Below are 20,414 nucleotides of genomic sequence, written 5' to 3' on the forward strand. Positions count from 1 at the left end.
CCATTCTGTTATTACTGAGAAAACCTTGATCCCTCAGAAATCCCTCAGCATTCTGTCAGGATTTGGTTTCCAAGGCTAAGTGCCTCCTATGTAAGTACTTTGTGGCTCAGTCCATTAACTCATTCTGGCACATTTCCTATACCTTGAGCTTAGTAGCCAGCCAGAGGCCTGTTAAATGGTTGGGTTTTTTTTTAATAGGGTGATACTTTTTCTTCCTGATGTTTCTTGAGAGACAGGCTCAGTTGGCCTGCAGCTGTTACAGAAGAGAACCTGGTGACAATAATCTGTTGCTGGCATCTTTAGCTCCCTAATCTATGTTTACGCGGCACTGAAAATCAACTCTCCCTGCTGCCAGGCCCCATTCCTCCTCAACACTCTGGCATCAGTGGCAGAGAATACCTCCCCAGTCTCTTCCACACAGTACAACCATACATGATTATTTTATTGCACAGCTGTTTTCCAGAAGACGTTTCCTGAGGCATGGATATACAGGATGCTTCTGGAGCTGTGAGTTGGAGTCTCAGTCATTTCTGTTCCAGTTGCAGATATATCCACAGCGCTCTTAAAGCATCTGGTATTTTCCTTAACTGTTTTCCTGTTTGTAGCTCTCGTCCTTTCCCCCATATTTTAAGCTCCTACAGTACGGGGTTTGTTTCTTCAATTTTTTTCCTATCCTGACTTAGGAACTAGCATTTCTTTCATCATATACTAAGAAAATCAACTTGCCTTCTTCCATTTTGGGTTATATGCTTTTCTATTAAAAGTTGGAGGAAATTATAAGGAACTAAAATCATTTGAGAGAGACTGGTGGTCAGAGGTTGATATCAACCATCTAGATATAGATAAGCAAGCCAGAGGAACAATTCATAAACTCAATGGAATTGAGCCTGGGTCCAAATAAAACTGAATAATTCCTTCCTGAGTAGTGGACCTTGGAATTTAAAAAGTTATTTTCATTATCAAGGAGGCCTAGAAAAATCAAGAAATTTCTTATTAAGGACGTCCTATAGGGGAACTTCCCTGGTGGCGCAGTGGTTAAGAATCCACCTGCCAATACAGGGGACGTGGGTTCGATCCCTGGTCCAGGAAGATCCCACATGCTGCGGAGCAACTAAGCCTGTGTGCCACAACTGCTGAGCCTGTGCTCTTGAGCCTGCAAGCCACAACTACTGAGACCGCATGCTGCAACTACTGAAGTCCGCGCACCTAGAGCCCATCCTCTGCAACAAGAGAAGCCACCACAATGAGAAGCCCGCACACCGCAACGAAGAGTAGCCCCCGCTCGCCACAACTAGAGAAAGCCCTCGCGCAGCAACCAAGACCCAACACAGCAATAAATAAATAAATAAATAGATAGATAGATAGATGGATAAATTAATAAATTTATTTATTTACTTACAAAAAGAAAGCCTTATAGGTAGCTTACCCTCCTCATGACCCAGAGGTTCAGCAAAATTTCCCAAGTCAGGTACCATTATTACAGAATTTTCTGTAAAGTTTAAGCAAAGGCATATATTTACCTCATTTAAGTGATATGCCACAGGGCCCTCAATAGGGATTCTCTTTTTTTATTTGGCTGCGTTGGGTCTTCGTTGCTGTGCACAGGCTTTCTCTAGTTGTGGCGAGCGGGGGCTACTCTTCGTTGCGGTGTGTGGGCTTGTCATTAAGGTGGCTTCTCTTGTTGTGGAGCACGGGCTCTAGGCACGCGGGCTTCAGTAGTTGTGGCACGTGGGCTCAGTAGTTGTGGCTCACAAGCTCTAGAGCACAGGCTCAGCAGTTGTGGTGCACGGGCTTAGTTGCTCCATGACATGTGGGATCTTCCCAGGCCAGGGCTCGAACCTGTGTTCCCTGCAATGGCAGGTGGATTCTTAACCACTGTGCCACCAGGGAAGCCCCCTCAATAGGGATTTGAGGTCAGTGGGCTCATTGACAGAACCCTCAAATGCTGTCTTTCTTAGGCCTTCAGAGAGATCATGACCATTTTGAACAATGTCTTTGAATCTGCAAGATTGTAAAGAATGTATTGTTTGGATGGTATTGGTTTATCTAAAACAGTATTTCTCAACCTTTATTTTATCATTACCCTCCTAAGGAGCCTTTTTAGACATTTTTTTCCCTAATCACCCCCTCCCATGAAATTTTAATATCACAGATAATGCTGTGTATCTGTTCATATACTGCAGTACTTTGGCAGGGACCGGGGGTTGTACTATCTAAGATTTTTCCCCCACCATGAACAGTTTTCACCCCCATGGGGGCAGTCCTGCCCATGTTGACGACATGTTAATCTAGAAGTATCATCATCTTGGGAACGAATTAATGTACCTTTCTTAACAAATTGAAACAGGGACAAGGACTCTATCAGTAAATTAATGTTAAAAAAGAGTCTTCTCATACAGTGGCCTGAAGCAACTGGGGAAGAGTGAGAAAACTTTCTCATATTTCATAGCTTATATGGAGGACATTTTCTCTCTGAACAAGCTCTTGACCATCTGAGGAAAGAACAGGGAAACACCAGGAGTAGCAGAGCAATAAATGCAGCGCTCTAAAAGGAGGGGAAAAAAAAAAAAAGACAAGACCCTCTTGCAGTGACATGCAGAGGAGGAAAATGGTGATACTGAAGAATCTGGGTATAGAACTGTCCATTGTTCCAAGGCTAGTCAGCTCTAACAAGTTCAGTTTCTCAAAGTCAGAGTTGATTTGCAGCAGAGAGTACCATTTAGGTTGTGTAGCACATAAGAATGTTCTATTCTCCCAAGAGGGTTTGGCTCTGTCTGATCAGAAGGGTGGGTGTGTATGAAATGCACCTCGGAAGGAGGAGGAGGAAGAGATGACATGTTCAAGTAAAATGAAATACAACTGCAAATTAAAGTGTCACCCTGTTTTAAAAAAATCCCTTTTTTATTTAATTGGTTACCAAGGAAAAAAATGTCATATAGAAGTGTATGTCTCAGGGAAAGTTAAACTGTGAGATGTTACAAGTGAATCTGGATTCAAGGAAGTTCTCCTGGGGTGGGGTGGGGCAGGGCAGGGGTTATAAAATACTGCCTTAATAAAAATATTCTGAGGCGGAAAAGCTAGGCTCATAAATTTCTATTGTGTTACATGCCAGAGGTCCAGAAGAGATTAACAAATATTACCTCATTTGTTCTTTGCTGTCTCTCTCTATCCTATCAGCTGAATGCTGGCTGCCTCTTCCCTGGGGGAAGCCTCCTTTTGAGATGTTTTATTAGGAGGAAGGTCATATACAAAGGAGATGCTTTCTCCCAAAGGGTGCTGCTTACTACAAAGACATCCAGGGACTGAATGCTTTTCTGTGTTAATGGTGTCCTACCATTTTTCATGTTTCTTTCCCAGCCTTTTTATGAACACCCATTTGTCTCTTTAGATTGTGAGCCTACCAGATAGGATATATACAGTACGTGCCACATTGTTGGCACTCAGTAAATGTTACGTAATAATGGGAAGGGGGGCTGATTTATATTATATTATACTATACTATACTATATTATATTATACTGTATTATACTATATTTACATGTAGAATTGTTCTTGAGAAACATGTCTGGTTTCTCTTTGAGATAGAGACTTGACAGATAGGACTTGTCAGCTTTCTTCAGCCTTAATTGTGATTCTTCCTTTTCTCCTTCTTCTACTAATCCTAGTTTTGTCTCATGTTTGCAGTGGAAACATATAGATAAACACTATAATGTGCTCTCTTTGTCTTCTCCCCGACCAGGGGCAGTGATTGGTGATGGACAGTCTGCCGTGGCCAGTAACATTGCCAACACTACCTACCGGCTCCAGTGGTGGGACTTCACTAAGTTTGACCTCCCAGAAATCAGTAATGGTAAGCCAAGGTAGAACTGGGGATACTGGTGGAAGGTCTGTCTCTTACTGGTGAGCCAGAGCTCAGAAACCCACATAGCACTGGATTTTTCATCGCCTCGTTGAGCAGCTGACTGCCCTGTGCCATTTCTGCAGTTCTTCTCCAACTCTCGTTAAGCAATTCAACAAACGTGTATTGAGCACCCACCCTGAGCAGTGAACAATGCTTTGGTACAGTGATCAGAACAGTGCTAAGGTGGACACCAAAATGAAGATGTCTGCCCCAGGAGTTTACCGACTAGTAGTTCATTGTCCCAAGCCTAGAAGTTTGGGTGGAACTGAGAGGAACAGAAGGAGAAGGGAGTGTAGGAACTGAGAGCCAGACCCTTGAGGAAAGACTACAGTGTTGATAAACTCATTTATTAATCTAGGTCTGAATAGAACAAAGGGAGTGGCCTGATTGATGTGTGACTTACAAACATGTCTGTCTGTCAGTCCGTTTTCCCAGCTTCTACGAGTCCTCAATCCCATGTCCCAGTTGTTTGATTGAAATCACATCATTTTTTAAAATTAATTAATTTATTTATTTATTGGCTGCGTTGGGTCTTCCGTTGCTGTGTGAGGGCCCTCTCCAGTTGAAGCGAGTGGGGGCCACTTCTCGCCGCAGTGTGAGGGCTTCTCACTGCGGTGGCGTCCCCTGCCGCGGAGCACAGGCTCCAGGCGTGCAGGCTTCAGCAGACGTGGCACACGGGCTTCAGTAGTTGTGGCTTGTTTGCTCCAGAGCACAGGCTCAGCAGTTGTTGTGCACGGGCTTGGTTGCTCTGCAGCATGTGGGATCTTCCCGGACCAGGGCCTGAACCCATGTCCCCTGCATTGGCAGGCGGATTCTCAACCACTGCGCCACCAGGGAAGCCCAATCACAGCATTTTAGACATCTCATTTCACTTTCTATCTGATGACGGACTCTCACACATCCCTGGGAAGTGGTGGTTGAGCCTCTGCTTGAACACTTCAGATAGGTCACACTGTCTGATGAGTTGGCCCTAGTCCATCACTGCTAAATTCCTGTTCAAATGTTTTTTCTTATACCCAGCCACCATTTCCCTTGCTGTCACTTCCTCCCATTGGTCCTAATTCTACCTCTGAATCTCCATAGAATAAGTTTAATGATGTCTCTTCTAAGTGACAGTTCTCCAGCTATTTGAAGATAAACTGCCATTTCCCTTTAAATCATTCTTTTGGGGCCAGAATTCCTGAGATTCCTTTTACGATCTGGTTTTCAAATCCTTGACAGTTCTGCTCATTTCCCCTTTAAGCTTTGAGATGGCAGAACAACGTAGAACACTCCAGATGAGATCTGTCCAAAACAGAGAACAATGATGGTTTGGACAGTGTTAGTTCAGCCTAAGATTCCAACACCTTTTTCTGAAGCCACTGTTGAGTTTGCAGTCACTTAAAACTCCTTGATGGGACTTCCCTGGTTGCACAGTGGTTAAAAATCTGCCTGCCAGTGCAGGAGACACGGGTTCGATCCCTGGTCCAGGAAGATCCCACATGCCGTGAAGCAACTAAGCCCATGCACTACAACTACTGAGCCTGCACTCTTGAGCCTACGAGCCACAACTGCTGAGCCCGTGTGCTGCAACTAATGAAGCCTACGTGCCTAGAGCCCATGCTTTGCAACAAGGGAAGCCACCGCAATGAGAAGCCCGCTCACCGGAATGAAAAGTAGCCCCTGCTCACCACAACTAGAGAAAGCCCGTGCACAGCAACGAGGACCCAGTGAAGCCAAACATAAATAAATAATAAATAAATGTATTTATTTATTTAAAAAATACTTGATAACTATTAATAAACCAAGACTTTACCGTCCTATACTTACTTGCGCAGTTCGAATGTTTCAAAAACCAAAGGTTTGTATTTGTTTCCGTTAAGTTTTATCTTAATAGTGCCAATTGCTCTTCTTAGTTCCTGCCTCTCAACATTTTTTTGAACTTTGACTCAGCCCTTTTTTTCCCAACCTTACATCATCTTCTAATTTGATAAACATACTTTCTCTGTCTTTTTTTTTTTAACACTAAGTACTTTAATTCTTTTTTGGGGGTGCTGCATAGGGTCTTAGTTGCCCCGAGGCATGTAAGATCTTAGTTCTCCAACCAGGGATCGAACCCGAGTCTCCTGCATTGGAAGGTGGATTCTTAATCACTGGACCACCAGGGAAGTCCCTCTGTCTTACTTTGTTTTTCTGGTTTTTTTAAAGATATTTATTTATTTACTTATTTGGTTGCGCTGGGTCTTAGTTGCAGCAGGCGGGCTCCTTAGTTGAGGCATGAGAACTCTTAGTTGCGGCACGCATGTGGGATCTAGTTCCCTGACCAGGGATCGAACCCAGGCCCCCAGCATTGGGAGTGCAGACTGTTTTTTTTTTTTTTTTTAATAAATAAATTTATTTGTTTATTTATTTATTTATTTTTGGCTGCATTGGGTCTTCGTTGCTGCGCGAGGGCTTTCTTGAGTTGCGGTGAGCGGGGGCTAATCTTCATTGCGGTGCGTGGGCTTCTCATTGCAGTGGCTTCTCTTGTTGCTAAGCATGGGCTCTAGGTGCACGGGCTCAGTAGTTGTGGCTCGCAGGCTCTAGAGCGCAGGCTCAGTAGTTGTGGCACACGGGCTTAGCTGCTCCGCGGCATGTGGGATCTTCCTGGGCCAGGGCTCGAACCCGTGTCCCCTGCATTGGCAGGTGGATTCTTAACCACCGTGCCACCAGGGAGTCCCGAGAGTGCAGACTCTTAACCAACTGTGCCACCAGGGAAGTCCCCGCTCTGTCTTACTTTGGATTGCTAGCAAAACTAGTGCATCAGTCAGGACTTTGCACCAAGTGTTGTGGTATGTTCCTGTGGGCTTGCTCTGTGTCAATTTTGGTTCACGAATTTGCACCTAGGCTTGGTTGTTTGCATGTGAAGCCCATATTTTTCTATCTTGTCTATGGGTATTGTAAGAGTTGGTCAGATACCTTAAAATAATCAAGATAGCCCCTTCTGTGGCTTTCACAGTATGCCAATCTTGGTATCCTTATCAGACCATGAAAATGAAGTCAATTTTTCATCTCCTGATCTTAGTGAAACCTCAGCAGCAATCATTTTTTCCTAAGTGCTTTTAAGCCGCATGTTCGGTAATCTATTCTTTAGTAGAAATCAAATGCAGTCTACCTTTTCCCTTATTAAATACTGTTTGCTTGTTTATAGATTTCTGGCCCTGATGTTTGCCATAATTTTCCGTAGGTACTTTGTTTCGTTATTTTATTTGCTTTGTTTCTTTTATTATAATCTGAAATACATTTACCAAAGATTTTTAAAATATAAAAGGATATACAGTGAAAAGTTTCCCAACCCTGCCCCCAGCTACCCACCACTCCACCCCATAGGCAACCACAATGAGCAGTGTCTTGCATATCTCTTCAAAGATATTGTACGCATATACAAGTACATGCAAATGTTTGTTTTTCCACCTCTACTTAACCTAAATGGTAGCATGTTATACATACTTTTCTTTCTGTACCTTGCTTTCTTTACTATATGTCTTGGTGATCTTTCCATATCATTACATAAGCATTTACTCAATTCTTTTTTAATGGCTGCCTAGTATCCCACTGTCCTTTTATATATATATATATTTATCTATCTATCTATCTATCTATCTGTTTATTTATTTATTTATGGCTGTGTTGGGTCTTTGTTGCTGCATGTGGGCTTTCTCTAGTTGTGGCAAGCGGGGACTACTCTTCGTTGCGGTGCGCGGGGCTCTCATTGCAGTGGCTTCTCTTGTTGCGGAGCACAGGCTCTAGGCATGCGGGCTTCAGTAGTTTTGGCACACAGGCTCAGTAGTTGTAGCTCGCGGGCTCTAGAGCGGAGGCTCAGTAGTTGTGGCGCACGGGCTTAGTTTCTCCACGGCATGTGGGATCTTCCTGGACCAGGCAGGCATATCCTTAACCACTTTGCCACCAGGAAAGTCCCCCACTGTCCATTTTTTAACCAGTTATTTTTTAACCAGTGTTCTGCTGAGGAATTTTTTTTTTTTTTTTTTTTGTCTGCTCCGGGTCTTAGTTGTGGCACACGGGATGTTCGTTGTGGCATGCAAGATCTTTAGTTGCAGCATGCGGGATCTAGTTCCCTAACCAGGGATTGAACCCAGGCCACCTGCGTTGGGAGTGCAGAGTCTTAACCCCTGGAATGCCAGGGAAACCCCTCTGCTGAGGAACTTTTAAGTTGTTTCCAGTCTTTTGCTATACAAACCATGCCACAGTTTGTCATTTTGCACATGTGCAAGTATATCATAGGATAAATTCCTAGAAATGGAATTGTGGGGAGGAAGAATATGTAGATTCGTGATTTTGGTAGATACTGCTAAATCACCCTCTGTAGAGATTATACCAATTTATACACTCGCTTTTGGTTCATTGAGAGTGCATGTTTCCCTAAACTCTTGCTTGTAGAATGTGCTATCATATTTTGGGGTATTTACAAATCTGATGGTAAAAAATACTATGTAGGTGGGACTTCCCTGGCGGTCCAGTGGTTAGGGCTCCGCACTTCCACTGTTGGGGGCGAGGGTTCAGTCCCTGGTCGGGAAACTAGGATCCTGCAAGCCGCGTGGTGTGGCCAAAAAAAAAAATACTATGTAGGTATTTTAAATTTGTATTTCTCATATTATAAACCAGGTTGTGTGGCTCTGCATACGTTTAGCCACATGTGTTGCTTTTTCTTGGCTTGTCTCTGTGCTTTACCTATTTTTTTTTTTATTGTGTTGTTGGTCTTTTCCTTACCAGTTCTACAGGAGCTCTTTATAAATCAGAAAATTAACTCATAATAGGAGTTTCCTGGTTGTCATTTGTCTTTTGACTCTGCTGAAGGTTATTTTTGTCATAGAACCTATTTTAAGTAGTCAGAATTATCCAACTTTCCTTTTATGGTTCCTAGATTTTGTAGCAGCATCAAGAAGATCAGTTAGTACTTTTATATTTTAGTTTTTTCCTTTAAATCTTTGATTCATCAGAAGTTTAACCTAGTCCTAAATAAGCAGAGTATGATCCAACTTTTCCCCCATGTGCTACTCATTTGTCACAACCAATTTATAAAATGATCCATTTGTCCCCATTGATTTGGGATGTCATTTTCATCCTATTAATTTCCTGTTGAGTATTTAGATGTATTTCTTCTGTCTCTTCTGTCCCAGGGATCTGTCTGATTATTCATGTAACAGTACCTACCACATTGGTTTAAGTTTGAGGCTCTGTTTTAGGATCTGGTAGGACTAGTCTCCTCTTGTTATTTTTTTAATCCAAAATTTCTTGCCTGCTTGAACATTTTGGTTTTCTGTATGGACTTTAAAACTACCTCGCTTCTTCCCTTCATCCCCCTGAAAAAATCCTGTTAGTGTAATTAATGTGATCGCATTAAACATATAAAGTAACTTAAGGAGACTCAATATTTTTATGGTATCTTCTTATGTAAGAAGATACCATACATAAGAAGATACTTATGATTTTTCAGTTTCTCCAAGTCTCTCTTGTGGTCTTAGGAATGTTTTAAAGTTTTCTTCATGTAATTTTATACATTTTTAAAGTTTATTGTTACAAGCTTTAAAAAAATTTGTTTTACTGAATTTGTTTACTAATTATAGTTGTTATTCAGTTAAATCTCATGGGTTTTCTAAGTATGTTATCTGTAAATAGTATTAATTTTACCTCCTCTGTTCCAGGTTGTACACCTGTGATTTCTTCCCCTTGTCTGAGTGCATTGGCTGCTATCATCAGAACAATGTTAAATGATAGCAGTCATCCTTATATCATTCCTGATTTCAGTAGAAAAACTTCTAGCTTTTTCCCAGTAAGCATATTGCTGACTTTTGGGGTGAACCAGAACTAGTTTATTGTTTTAAGGAAGTCATTATTCTTATTTTATTGTGAGTTTTTAATCAAGAATAGATACTCGGAATTCCTTGGCGGTTCAGTGGTTAGGACTCCCCCCCCAACCGCCCCCGGCAAAAAAAAAAGAATAGATGTTAAATTTAGTCATGCCTTATCAGCATCTGTGAAGATGATCATGTTTTTTTCTCTCCTTTGACCTAATAATGAGATCATTGTGTTTTTTTAAACAAGTATCTGTAGATTTAATTGACCTTAAATTAATTTTTAAATCCAAATAATACCAATAAACTTCCCTTGATTATTATTTTTTTTAATTTATCTATTTTTGGCTGCGTTGGGTCTTCATTGCTGCGCGGGCTTTCTCTAGTTGTGACGAGCAAGGTCTACTCTTCGTTGTGGTGCGCGGGCTTCTCATCGCGGTAGCTTCTCTTGTTGCGGAGCACGGGCTCTAGGCATGCAGGCTTCAGTAGTTGTGGCTCGCGGGCTCTAGAGCACAGGCTCAGTAGTTGCAGCGCATGGGCTTAGTTGCTCCATGACATGTGGGATCTTCCCGGACCAGGGGTCAAACCCGTGTCCCCTGCATTGGCAGGCGGGTTCTTAACCACCGCACCACCAGGGAAGCCCCGAGATCATTATGTTGATAGATTCTGTAATATTGAACCCAACCTTACGTCCCTTGAATAAACCCCACCTGGTTCATGGTATATGCTTTAGCATTAAATTCTTTCCATGTAGCTTGCTAATTAAGAGTTTTTTCCTTGAAATTTGTGAGATGGATCTATCCTATTCTTTTTCATAAAATCTGAGTTTTGGTATCAGTGTTATGCTTGTGTTACAAATATAATTTGAAAGTTTTTCTTTTTGTCTGGAACAGCTTAAATAGTATTGGAATTACTTGGTACTTTTTATACTTTAAAGGTCTGAGCCTGATGCTTTTTTCTTCCCTTTTCTTCGCAAGTATAGGGAGAGGTAGTTCTTTGATAACGTTTTCCTTGTCAGCTGTCCTATGATGGTTAAGCAAATGAACTCTTCAGCTATACTGTCTAGGTCCAAGTCTTGCTCAGCCACCTTCTAGCAGTGTGACCTTGGTTACTTAATCTCTCTACACCTTAGTTTCCTTGTCTATAAAATGAGGGTTATAATAGTGCCAACCTCATAGGATTGTTAGGAGAATTAAATTAGTTAACATTGATACATGTCAGGCACTCTGAACGGCATCTGGCACTTTCTGTAGTAAATGGTCAGTAAATGTTAGCTCTTTTTATCATGTCTTTTTCTTGGAAATTATACCGTGATTCTTTGAGAGTGTGGCTATAATTCTAAGGTCACCCCTGCCCCTGTTTTCAGTACTCTGAGAGGCGTATTTTCCATCTCTGTAAAGTGATGTTCATGTAAAAAAGATAGTTCTCTTTTAACCTGTTGCCTCATCTGTAATTGGCTTCTGATCCTTCTGAAGCATGTTGTTTCTCCCCAGTTGGAGACAATTTTCTTTGATAGAAAAACCACATATTCAGAAGAATACAGGCATTGGATATGCTGCTAGCAGAGCTGAGACAGTCTTTTTGGTTGTCCTTAACATTCTTTGTACAAGCCTCCACTTGTTCTGACTACAACTTCCTGTCATTCACCTTCTGTGTTCCTTCTTACTTCCTTTGATCATGGCTGTTGTAAAACCTGAGCTGATCAAAAAGCATCATGTGCAGCCAGATTGACTCATTTAGTTTGGCTCACCTTTCTTCCTCATTTAAGTCCTGTGCGGTGTTAGAATTCTGCTTTTTAAAAGTGCCCTATTTTTCTCAGAGTTTTGGCCTTGGGAAATACTTGGCATTCTAGGAGTATAGGGCGTATATGTCTGATGGTGGCCAGTGTTCCTTGCCATGGTATTACCCTCTAGAATGACAGCCACTTTCACCTGAGGCTCCTGTAATTAACTCTAACTGCTTTTCCTGGTTGGTCTGAATAAAGTCTCGTTACAGTTCTGAATCTGGTAGATTCAGCTGTCAGCAGAGTTCAGTTGGGAATCTGTAGGATTCGTTTCTGAACCTTGCATACTTCCCAGAGGAGGGAAGTGTTTGGCTTTGGCACAGCTCATGCCTGGGAGCCACTGGCCCTCAGTTCTACTCACGTGTTCAGCAGCCACTGTGTTGTTAAGAGGTCATCTGACTTATCTGAATTGAATTTAACTCTTTTCTAGAATTAGGCTAAGGAGTGTTACCACCTGGTTCTCTTAGTTGAGATACAGGATTAATGAATTACAATCTGTAAAGTGTTTAGAAATTTGTGAATAAGGCCTCATATAACATAGATAATTTTGAAACCACTCTCATGGGAAAAAAAATAGCTCATTAGATTCACTGTGGTTTTTAAGAGTGAACTCTTATGGGAGAACAGCATTAGTCACCAGGGTGCCCTGACAGAACGGACCTTAAGAAACCCAGGGGCTGAGCAGTGTGGGGCACACACACATCCAGAGAGGATGTAGTGATTGGTGCCGTTGGGAATGCTTATGTAGTGTCATCTGGAGCTCCGTGCAGAGGTCCTATTCTGAAATCTGAGGGCTCAGAGATAGTGAAAAGGACATTTTCCTGCTGATTTAAACCGCTTTGGGTTTTCCAAATCCATATCTAACGCATCTGTAAAAGTACTGCCACTGCTCATCGCTCCTGTGGCCTCATCTGGCCAGCCAGCAACAGGCTACAAACCTATCTTTGTACAGGGTGTTCGTTTATAATTTATGGAGCTGATGGAAAAGCAGAGCCCTGTGCTCCTCCAGGCATCAGTACTTCTTACCCCTCCCATTCCCTGCTAGGGCATTTTAACTTGGAAATCATTTATAATTAGGAGGAGATTACATTGCACAGTCTGGAACGTGGCTTCCTGCTGTCTTCTGCATCGTGTTTGCTCCTCCTGGAGCTGCCCCCTGAAGCTCTTAAGCAGTTTTGATTTGAAAAATCCTTTCTTTCCTAGACTTTATTTCCATTCTCAGCTGCCCAGCTAACTGCTCCATCATCCTTCCCCACGTGTGTTTTGGCTTTAAGTGCAGGGCAGTTTGCTGGAGCTCCAGCTCAGGGGTCAAGGACTGTCTGGTAAGACAGCAGTTTTCAAGTGTGGTCCCAGACCAGCAACATCAGACGCCTGGGAACTTGCTAGAAATACAAATTCTCCGGTCTCACCCCAGCGTTCTGTGTTTTAATAAGCCCTCCAGGTGATTATGATGCATGCTGAAACTTGAGAACCACTGTGGTAAGGCAAGGCAGGGAGCAGAACAAAGATTTCTAGTGGTGTGTGGGTTGCCACTGTCTTAAACTGTATTTCACTTCACCTTTTTCTCTACCTGCTTATTACATCATTATTGAGTCCAAGAAGGATGAGCTCTCCTTGTCATTAGTGCATTACTTTGCTATGGCCTGAGAAAAGAAGTAACAGAGACCCAGGAAATCTCTCCTTTTGTCATTTAACTCATCAAAATTTCAGCCTTACGAGAAGAAGCTGCATGAACAAATTGAAGCAGTGACCACTCACCACTGTAACTGAACATTTCCATTTCCATTCCATGTTCCATCTGAACATTTCCATTTCCATTGCTTGTTGTATATTAATTTCCATGAAATTAATATACAACAAGCAATAAATGTAAATTGCTAATTGGAGCTTTGAAATATTAATGAAACTGTAAACACACCACCCAGTGCTCAATGAAGCTACCAGATCACTCTGTGCCTACTACATCCCCTTCATTATGGTAGAAGTAAAACCCTAGATCCCTAGCTGTACAAGTTCTGAAAGGGAGCATGCTGCTGGAGAAGCTCCGTTTTAATTTTCAGCATTCTCTTTTCATTTGTTATTTGCATATCTCTCTCTGAGCTCACTGCAGGAACTGGGAGCAGTTGCGAAATTGGGTGGAGTTGAGGGGAGGGGACAAAATTTGGGAGATGGCCATTGACTTGGAATCATCATAATACAGTACAAACACAAACACCATGGCTTGAATTTGAGGCTGACAAAATGCTTTTTGTCTATATGCCCAGTTTTTCGTGGGCTTAGAGCCCAGCCTCCCAAAAGAAGGAAAACCCTACTTGTACTTCCCCCCCAACCCGCAGACCCCTCTTAGTAATTAATCTGGCAGTATCTAGTTCAGTGCTTTTTTAATGTTGGTGGTGAGTTTTGAGGGTCATTGTAGGCTTCTATATGTTTGACTGAATTGCAGGTTAACACATATAAGCTAGATGTCTGTAACAGCAAGATAGAAAGCCTTTCATAAAGACTTTCATAAAATACTCACCATGCATTTTTGGGACATTAAATGTAGATAAAATGGAAACCATACAAAGCTGTCTTAAAGCCCACAGAGTCCCATTTCCTTTTCTGTTTATTTTCATGTCCTACTTAATATTTGTCATTGCCTTCTTTCTCTCTCTGCCTTTGATGGTTGCAGTCTAAATTGTCAGTTTCTTTTTACCTTTCCGAGGATTGTGCCAACATAAAGTTTAGAAAACCAAGATGGACTCACTCTTTTTTTTTTAATAAATTTATTTTATTTTTGGCTGTGTTGGGTCTTTGTTGCTGCGCGCGGGCTTTCTCTAGTTGCAGCGAGCCGGGGCTACTCTTCGTTGCGGTAAGCAGGCTTCTCATTGCATTAGCTTCTCTTGTTGCAGAGCATGGGCTCTTGGCATGCGGGCTTCAGTAGTTATGGCACGCGCAGACTCAGTAGTCGTGGCTCGCGGGCTCTAGAGCGCACGCTCAGTAGTTGTGGCGCAGGGGCTGAGTTGCTCCGCGGCATGTGGGATCTTCCTAGACCAGGGCTCGAACCCGTGTCCCCTGCATTGGCAGGCAGATTCTTAACCACTGCGCCACCAGGGGAGTCCCTGGACTCACTCTCGAAGCTCCCCCAGTTGCTTTGGTTCTGTATTCCCAACTGTAATCATGTGTCAGTCCAAGGAAGGGGGAGGAGGTTATCTTTTTGGCAACAGGCTTGGGACCCTGAGTAAGGAGCAGACAATCTCAGTGCTAACTAGATAAATCTAGCCATACAGGCTCGAGCAGATGGTGGGTTGGAAGTTGAGCAGTACAGAGCCCTAATGGTGATAGCAATGAGTATTTTGGATGTCATTATCTTATTAGTTAGCAAACAGAACCATCCTTGTGGTCCCTCCTCAGCTTTATGTGTAATGGTGCTGTAGGTGTCCGCCCCCAGGAGTTGGCACAATAGCCTAATCAATGTGTTCTGATGTCTTTTTTGATCTCCTCTGTCATCTCTGTGGCTTCATTAACAACACACACAGGGAAAGGGGGATGAATATAGAGTTTTAGAAATCGCTCCGAATCCCTGATCCCATAAGTCTCAAGTTCCCCCTGGAAAGCAGCTCTTTGTTTTGTTTTCCTTAAGGTAATTTCCTGGGGAAACTTACCCTTGACCTTCTGGGTCAGGCCATTTGGCATCCTGCAGTAGATCACCTGGAATCTGGTGAGGGCAGTTGAGCTTGCCTTTTTGTTTGTTTTAACCATAATGCCTCTGACAGTGGACATCTGAAGTAATCTCCTTCAAATAAGAGAAAGTGAATTAGTCTCTTTGCATGTAAGTGGATCTAAATGAGACAGAGCCCAGAGGAGCTTGGTCCCTTTGGATGTGTTGTGCTGTTCTGCTCACGCCCGTGGTGTGGGCCATCTGATTCCAGGCTCACATCAAGGGTAGGCCAGTTCCTCCGGGCAGGGATTTGCACAATGGGCCTCCGAGAGGGATTCGAATGAAAGCCGAAACAAAGCATGCAGGCACAGCCCCAGAGCTAGCTAACATCTCATTAGTCCCCTCATGTGGAACGATTCTCCCCACCGACAGGCATTCCTCCACCCCACCCCCGACCCCACCCGTTCCCTCGTGCTGAGCCTGCCTGCTGCCTGGCTGACTGTGCTTAATTCTCAGTAACTGCTACGTGCAGACTGGGGCTGCCCACGGTCATTGGCTTATGGTATGGGTGAGGGATAGAGCGTAGTGAGAAATGAAAATAGTTCCAGCCATCCAGCCAGGGCTAGGCTTTGCTTCTCTTTATCCTCTCTTGTGGAATTAGGGCTTAGCATTAGCAAGGAGCCGTCCAGAAGACTGAATGAAGTCTCTGAATGCTCCAGTTTTCTTAAATGAGAAAATAAGACAAAAACTGGTGAAATGATTTCCTTCTCCAGGGTCACGTAGAGGTGGGGAGTAGGATTCTCACCCCCAAGGAAGTTTTACGTGGATCACCTTTTTCTTGGAATCAGTGGGTTTACATTTTCATTCATCTCAGTTTTGATCTTTTGGACAATAACAGCTGTTGAGTGGCTCTCCAGGAACAATTGTTGATAACTTTTCCCCCAGCTCATCTCTCAAATGATGTTTCCTAAGTGTGAGCTAAGACTCAGCAGGTGGTTGTGGTTGTGTTGACTCTCTGTAGTTTCCTATTAAAGTGGTAGAAGAGACATATCTTTTGTGTGTCTCGTGTTGCTTGTTCCATGACATTTCAGTTTGATAAGGCAGCCTTTAGTATTTCTAGAGAGGGTTCAGGTTCAGGCCCTTAGAGAGGCCCCCAGATTTCTTGACCCAGAATTTTTTATACCATCAACTCCAAACTTTCTTACCCTCTTTTCTTTCTTTGTCTGATGCAGCCTCCATGAATGTGCTGGTGCAGAACTGCAAGATCTACAATGACGCCAGCTGTGACATTTCTGCAGATGGCCAGCTTCTGGCGGCTTTCATCCCTAGCAGCCAAAGGGGCTTTCCTGATGAAGGCATCCTGGCAGTGTACTCTCTGGCCCCCCATAACCTGGGCGAAATGCTCTACACCAAGCGATTTGGTAAGGGATAGGAAGCCCAACCTAGTGACAAAGGGATGCTGGTACCTTGGCCTGGGCATTCCTAGGTGAGGTATAGCTTAGGTGGGAGTAATGGTCACATACTGCCCCTGCTTCACTGGGGCACGTGTCAGAGGAAGATTGCTTTGTGCTGGCTGGTAGCATTGCAGAAGAACCTCAGAATAAGATTCCTCCCTACCGCAGTGGCATCACTGGTATACTCCTGTTGTTATGGGCAGGAATAAGGGGGAGCTTCGTTCTTGGCCATGGCTTGGGGAAGTGGGCACACACACACTGCAAGGCTGTTTGGCATTGTGTATTAAAAGCCCCCAAAATGTATGTTCTCTTTGATCCAGTAATTTCACTTCTAAGGAAATAATCAGAAAACTATACAAGATTTATTTAGAAGGATGTTTTCAGCAGTCTTATTTATCATAGAGAAAAATTGTGAAGAGTTGCTTAAAGAAATAATGGTGCATTAATAAGGCAGAATACCATTTGGCCTTTAAAATGCTCTTATAGAAGACTATTTAATGGTGAAAAATGTTCGTAATGGATGAAGTGAAAAAAGTAGATTTCAAAAAAATAGTATTTACAGTATAACAATTTTTTAATGTGATTCTATGATAATACTGGTGAGCATTTATTAAGTACTTTTTATGTGTCAAACACTGTACTCAATACTTTACATGCCTTCTCATTGTACTCTTCACTACAGTCCTATGAGATTAACCCCAGGATGACCAAACAAAGATGAAGATCAGAGAGAAAGAGAAAATACTAAGAGGGAAAATTATTCCCTTGTAATAGCAAGAACTCTGGGAGATGTCTCTCTGTTTTTCTGGCCCTCAGGTCCCAATGCCATTTCAGTGAGCCTGTCCCCGATGGGTCGATATGTAATGGTGGGCTTGGCCTCACGAAGGATCCTGCTGCACCCCTCCACGGAGCACATGGTGGCCCAGGTCTTCAGGCTGCAACAGGCCCATGGTGGCGAGACCTCCATGAGGGTGAGTGCGTTGCCCGTGGCTTCACTGTATGGCAGCTCTTCTAGGCCTGGCTGGCAGGGTAATGCAGGACAAGGTTGTGGTCTCCCAGCCAGGACCAGAGATGTCATGCCCATAAGGAGCCAGGAAGGACTCCAGTCCAGCCTAGTAATGACCAGCAGGCCGCACTTTTGGAAGCTCTGGACTATTAAAAGGCAGGGGCTTTCTCATACCCTAAATCATGAGCTGGGTCCCCAGAGGCCTGAAAGGATCTTTGCATCAAGACCAAACTGAATACTTCCTTACCTCAACATGAAACCTTTAGTCTGGAGATACACAGAGAACCCAATGAAATATTTATGCTTCTTTTTAAAAAAAAATTTTCAGGACGCAAGCTATAAAAAGAGATAGATAGTATACTATGAAATGTTCTTTTCCTGAGGTTGTAGTCACGATGGAGGATAAGGACTTCGGGCAGCTGCTGTGCTCTTAACTGTCCCGTCCACTTCACTAGCAGAGAAATGTTCTATTTAGGACCCTTTCTTGTCTGAAGCCGTCCTTGCTTGTATTGCCATAAAAGCCTTCTGGGCATCCTGGGGTTAGTGGCCTCCTGGACTCACCCCGTCTAGTTTCTGACTGAGATTATTCCCACATCCCATGGGGGCTCATTTGGCCAGGGTTTTGTCAAGGGGAGATGAGCATTTGAACACTTCTCTAATCAGATGGTGTTTAAGCTCGGTCTCAATCTAAGAACCTGTGAATTCCCTTAGCACTTTATGCTGTGCCATTTATAGTTTTATGCACTTGTTTATGTGTTGTTTTGTGTTTTCTTTAGCAGTGTGGTGTGTATGTTTAATCCACTCAATTAGGTTCAGTGTAAGCTCCTTAGGGGCATATCCCCCGGGGTCCCTCATTTAGTGCCACACATGTAGATGCTTGTTGAATTCAGCCTGGAATATGAAGCATTTGTTTTAAAGAAAAAAACCCTAAAGATAGGACCCATTATATACAAAGCAATAGAAAGTGGGTGGCCAGGTGTGGTGTCTCCAGCCTCTTCTCCCTCCTGTCTCCTACAAGGACCTTCTATCCAACTCTACTGAGCCACTTTCCAAGCCCCCTGAATTAGTAAGGCTCTCTCTTGCCAGGGTGCCTTTACCTGGAGTGCCCTTTTCTCCCTGAAACCCAACTGCCTGCAAGCTCTTCCCCTTCTATGGAACCTTCCTAAACAGAATTGATCACTCCCTCCTGTGCCACCCCTGTACCTAGTACACTCTCTGTGTTAACACTCATCACACCAAACTGCAGTTATTTATTTCCACATCATTCTCCTCTCTTGGCCCATGAGCTCCTTGAGAGTAGGACCATGTCTGTTTCATCTGTATGAACTCCAAATACCAATAAGAAACCTCTCATTTAGGAGAAGCTGAATAAGTGAAAGAGAATCTCAAGAAAAGCATCCTTATTGTTTCTAGGTGGTAACTAGCAGAACCATTGATAGGTGACATCGTGTCCCGTCATGTCTCTGAAAGGGTAGAAACAAGGCATTCCATTCTCTGCTCTTGACGTCACAATGACAGGAAAGTTCTGATTCTTGAATCCATGTGACTAGAAATATTTGACATTGAGTGACTGGGAGAGGACTTTGTGGGAAGTTCATCGATCCTATTTTCTTACCTAGATACATGAGGATGGAAGGTGAATTTTAGTTTAAATATTCTTATCTTAAGCAGATTTGGATGGTAAAAGTACCTGGTGTCTGCTTTTTACCACCTAGAATCTTGGTCCTTGCTGTTCTTCTAACCCTTCCTACCTAATTGTGGAATAATTGTTTCTAATCATTAAGAGACAGGATCTGATTTCAGCAACACTAATGGACATCTCCAGCCTCTTCTGGAAACGAGGGCTCCTGCTCACTTTTGGGCACAGCCTGCCAGTCCTCCATCCTAGCAAGGTTCCTCTTCTCTATAAGTAGCCAGAAACATCTGGCTAAAGGCAAACAGCTCCAGGGCGGAAGCCAAGATTCTGTCACAAATGGGGCCGGCAGCTCAGGGAATGCAGTTGGAGAAGTCTGCTGTGGAGATGTAGGGGCTCAAGGCACCTAGCCAGCTACTGCATGCCTCAGAACAAGAGCTACTTCTCAGCATTCCCAGCAGGGGTTTTTTGATTCTCAATAGACCCCGTCTGCCACTTAGGAGAGGGAGCTGAAGTAACTAGAAAGCTCTCATTTGGGAAGCATTTCTCTCACACAAGAGGCAGGATCCGGGCTTCTCAACAAGGTTTTGCTCACCCTGTGTCCACCCAGTCTGACTTTAAACCCCCGTGCTACAGAAAGATTTCTGGTTTTCCAGGTCTTGGTTGCCCCTTACATCCAAAGGCACCAAAGCACTCAGCACATGTCCCTGAATTCAGTCACTGGTGGAAGGGAAGACACCAGCTTTTTTGGATAGCTGTGCTGTACCACCGTTTAAGGCAAGAAGTGCATTTTTGTCTGAGAACAGGGAGCGAGGGTTTAATGGGACAGTAGAGCATCTCCCTCTTTGCACAAGTAAGTATAGGTGGCTGTCTCCATCTGTAATGTCAAGCTCTGTCCTTGAAGGAAGTTGTGGGTACTGGGCCTGTCCTAGAGCTTTTCTACCCAGAATCCCCCTTCTCTGTGGTGTTACCTCTTGGAATTCACTGTGGGAACGTTCAGAGAGGTGAAATTGTTGGGCCAGCAGACGTTCCCAGGAGAACATCCTCCAGAGCACCGACTTACTTTAATTCCCACTAAGTGACCATCTCTCCCCAAGAGATGATCTCTTACACAATCCCATATGAAAACTCTTGTAAAAACGAATTGCTAATTGCTCTTCGCCTTG

The 20,414-nt window shown here is 43.4% G+C and overlaps 1 protein-coding gene across 23 annotated transcripts in view; it reads left to right on the forward strand.

The window, feature by feature from the left end:
- AMBRA1 (autophagy and beclin 1 regulator 1) overlaps positions 1-20,414 on the forward strand; it is a 177,449-nt gene that overhangs the window by 129,354 nt on the left and 27,681 nt on the right. For all 23 annotated transcript variants that reach the window (XM_060104074.1, XM_060104079.1, XM_060104073.1 and 20 more), the window contains 3 exons: positions 3,740-3,850; positions 16,388-16,576; positions 17,426-17,580. In XM_060104074.1, the coding sequence (XP_059960057.1) occupies positions 3,740-3,850; positions 16,388-16,576; positions 17,426-17,580 (455 nt within the window). The remainder of the gene's footprint in view (positions 1-3,739; positions 3,851-16,387; positions 16,577-17,425; positions 17,581-20,414) is intronic.

The sequence above is a fragment of the Mesoplodon densirostris genome, chromosome 7 (genome assembly GCF_025265405.1).
Source record: "Mesoplodon densirostris isolate mMesDen1 chromosome 7, mMesDen1 primary haplotype, whole genome shotgun sequence".
Classification (NCBI taxonomy): domain Eukaryota; kingdom Metazoa; phylum Chordata; class Mammalia; order Artiodactyla; family Ziphiidae; genus Mesoplodon; species Mesoplodon densirostris.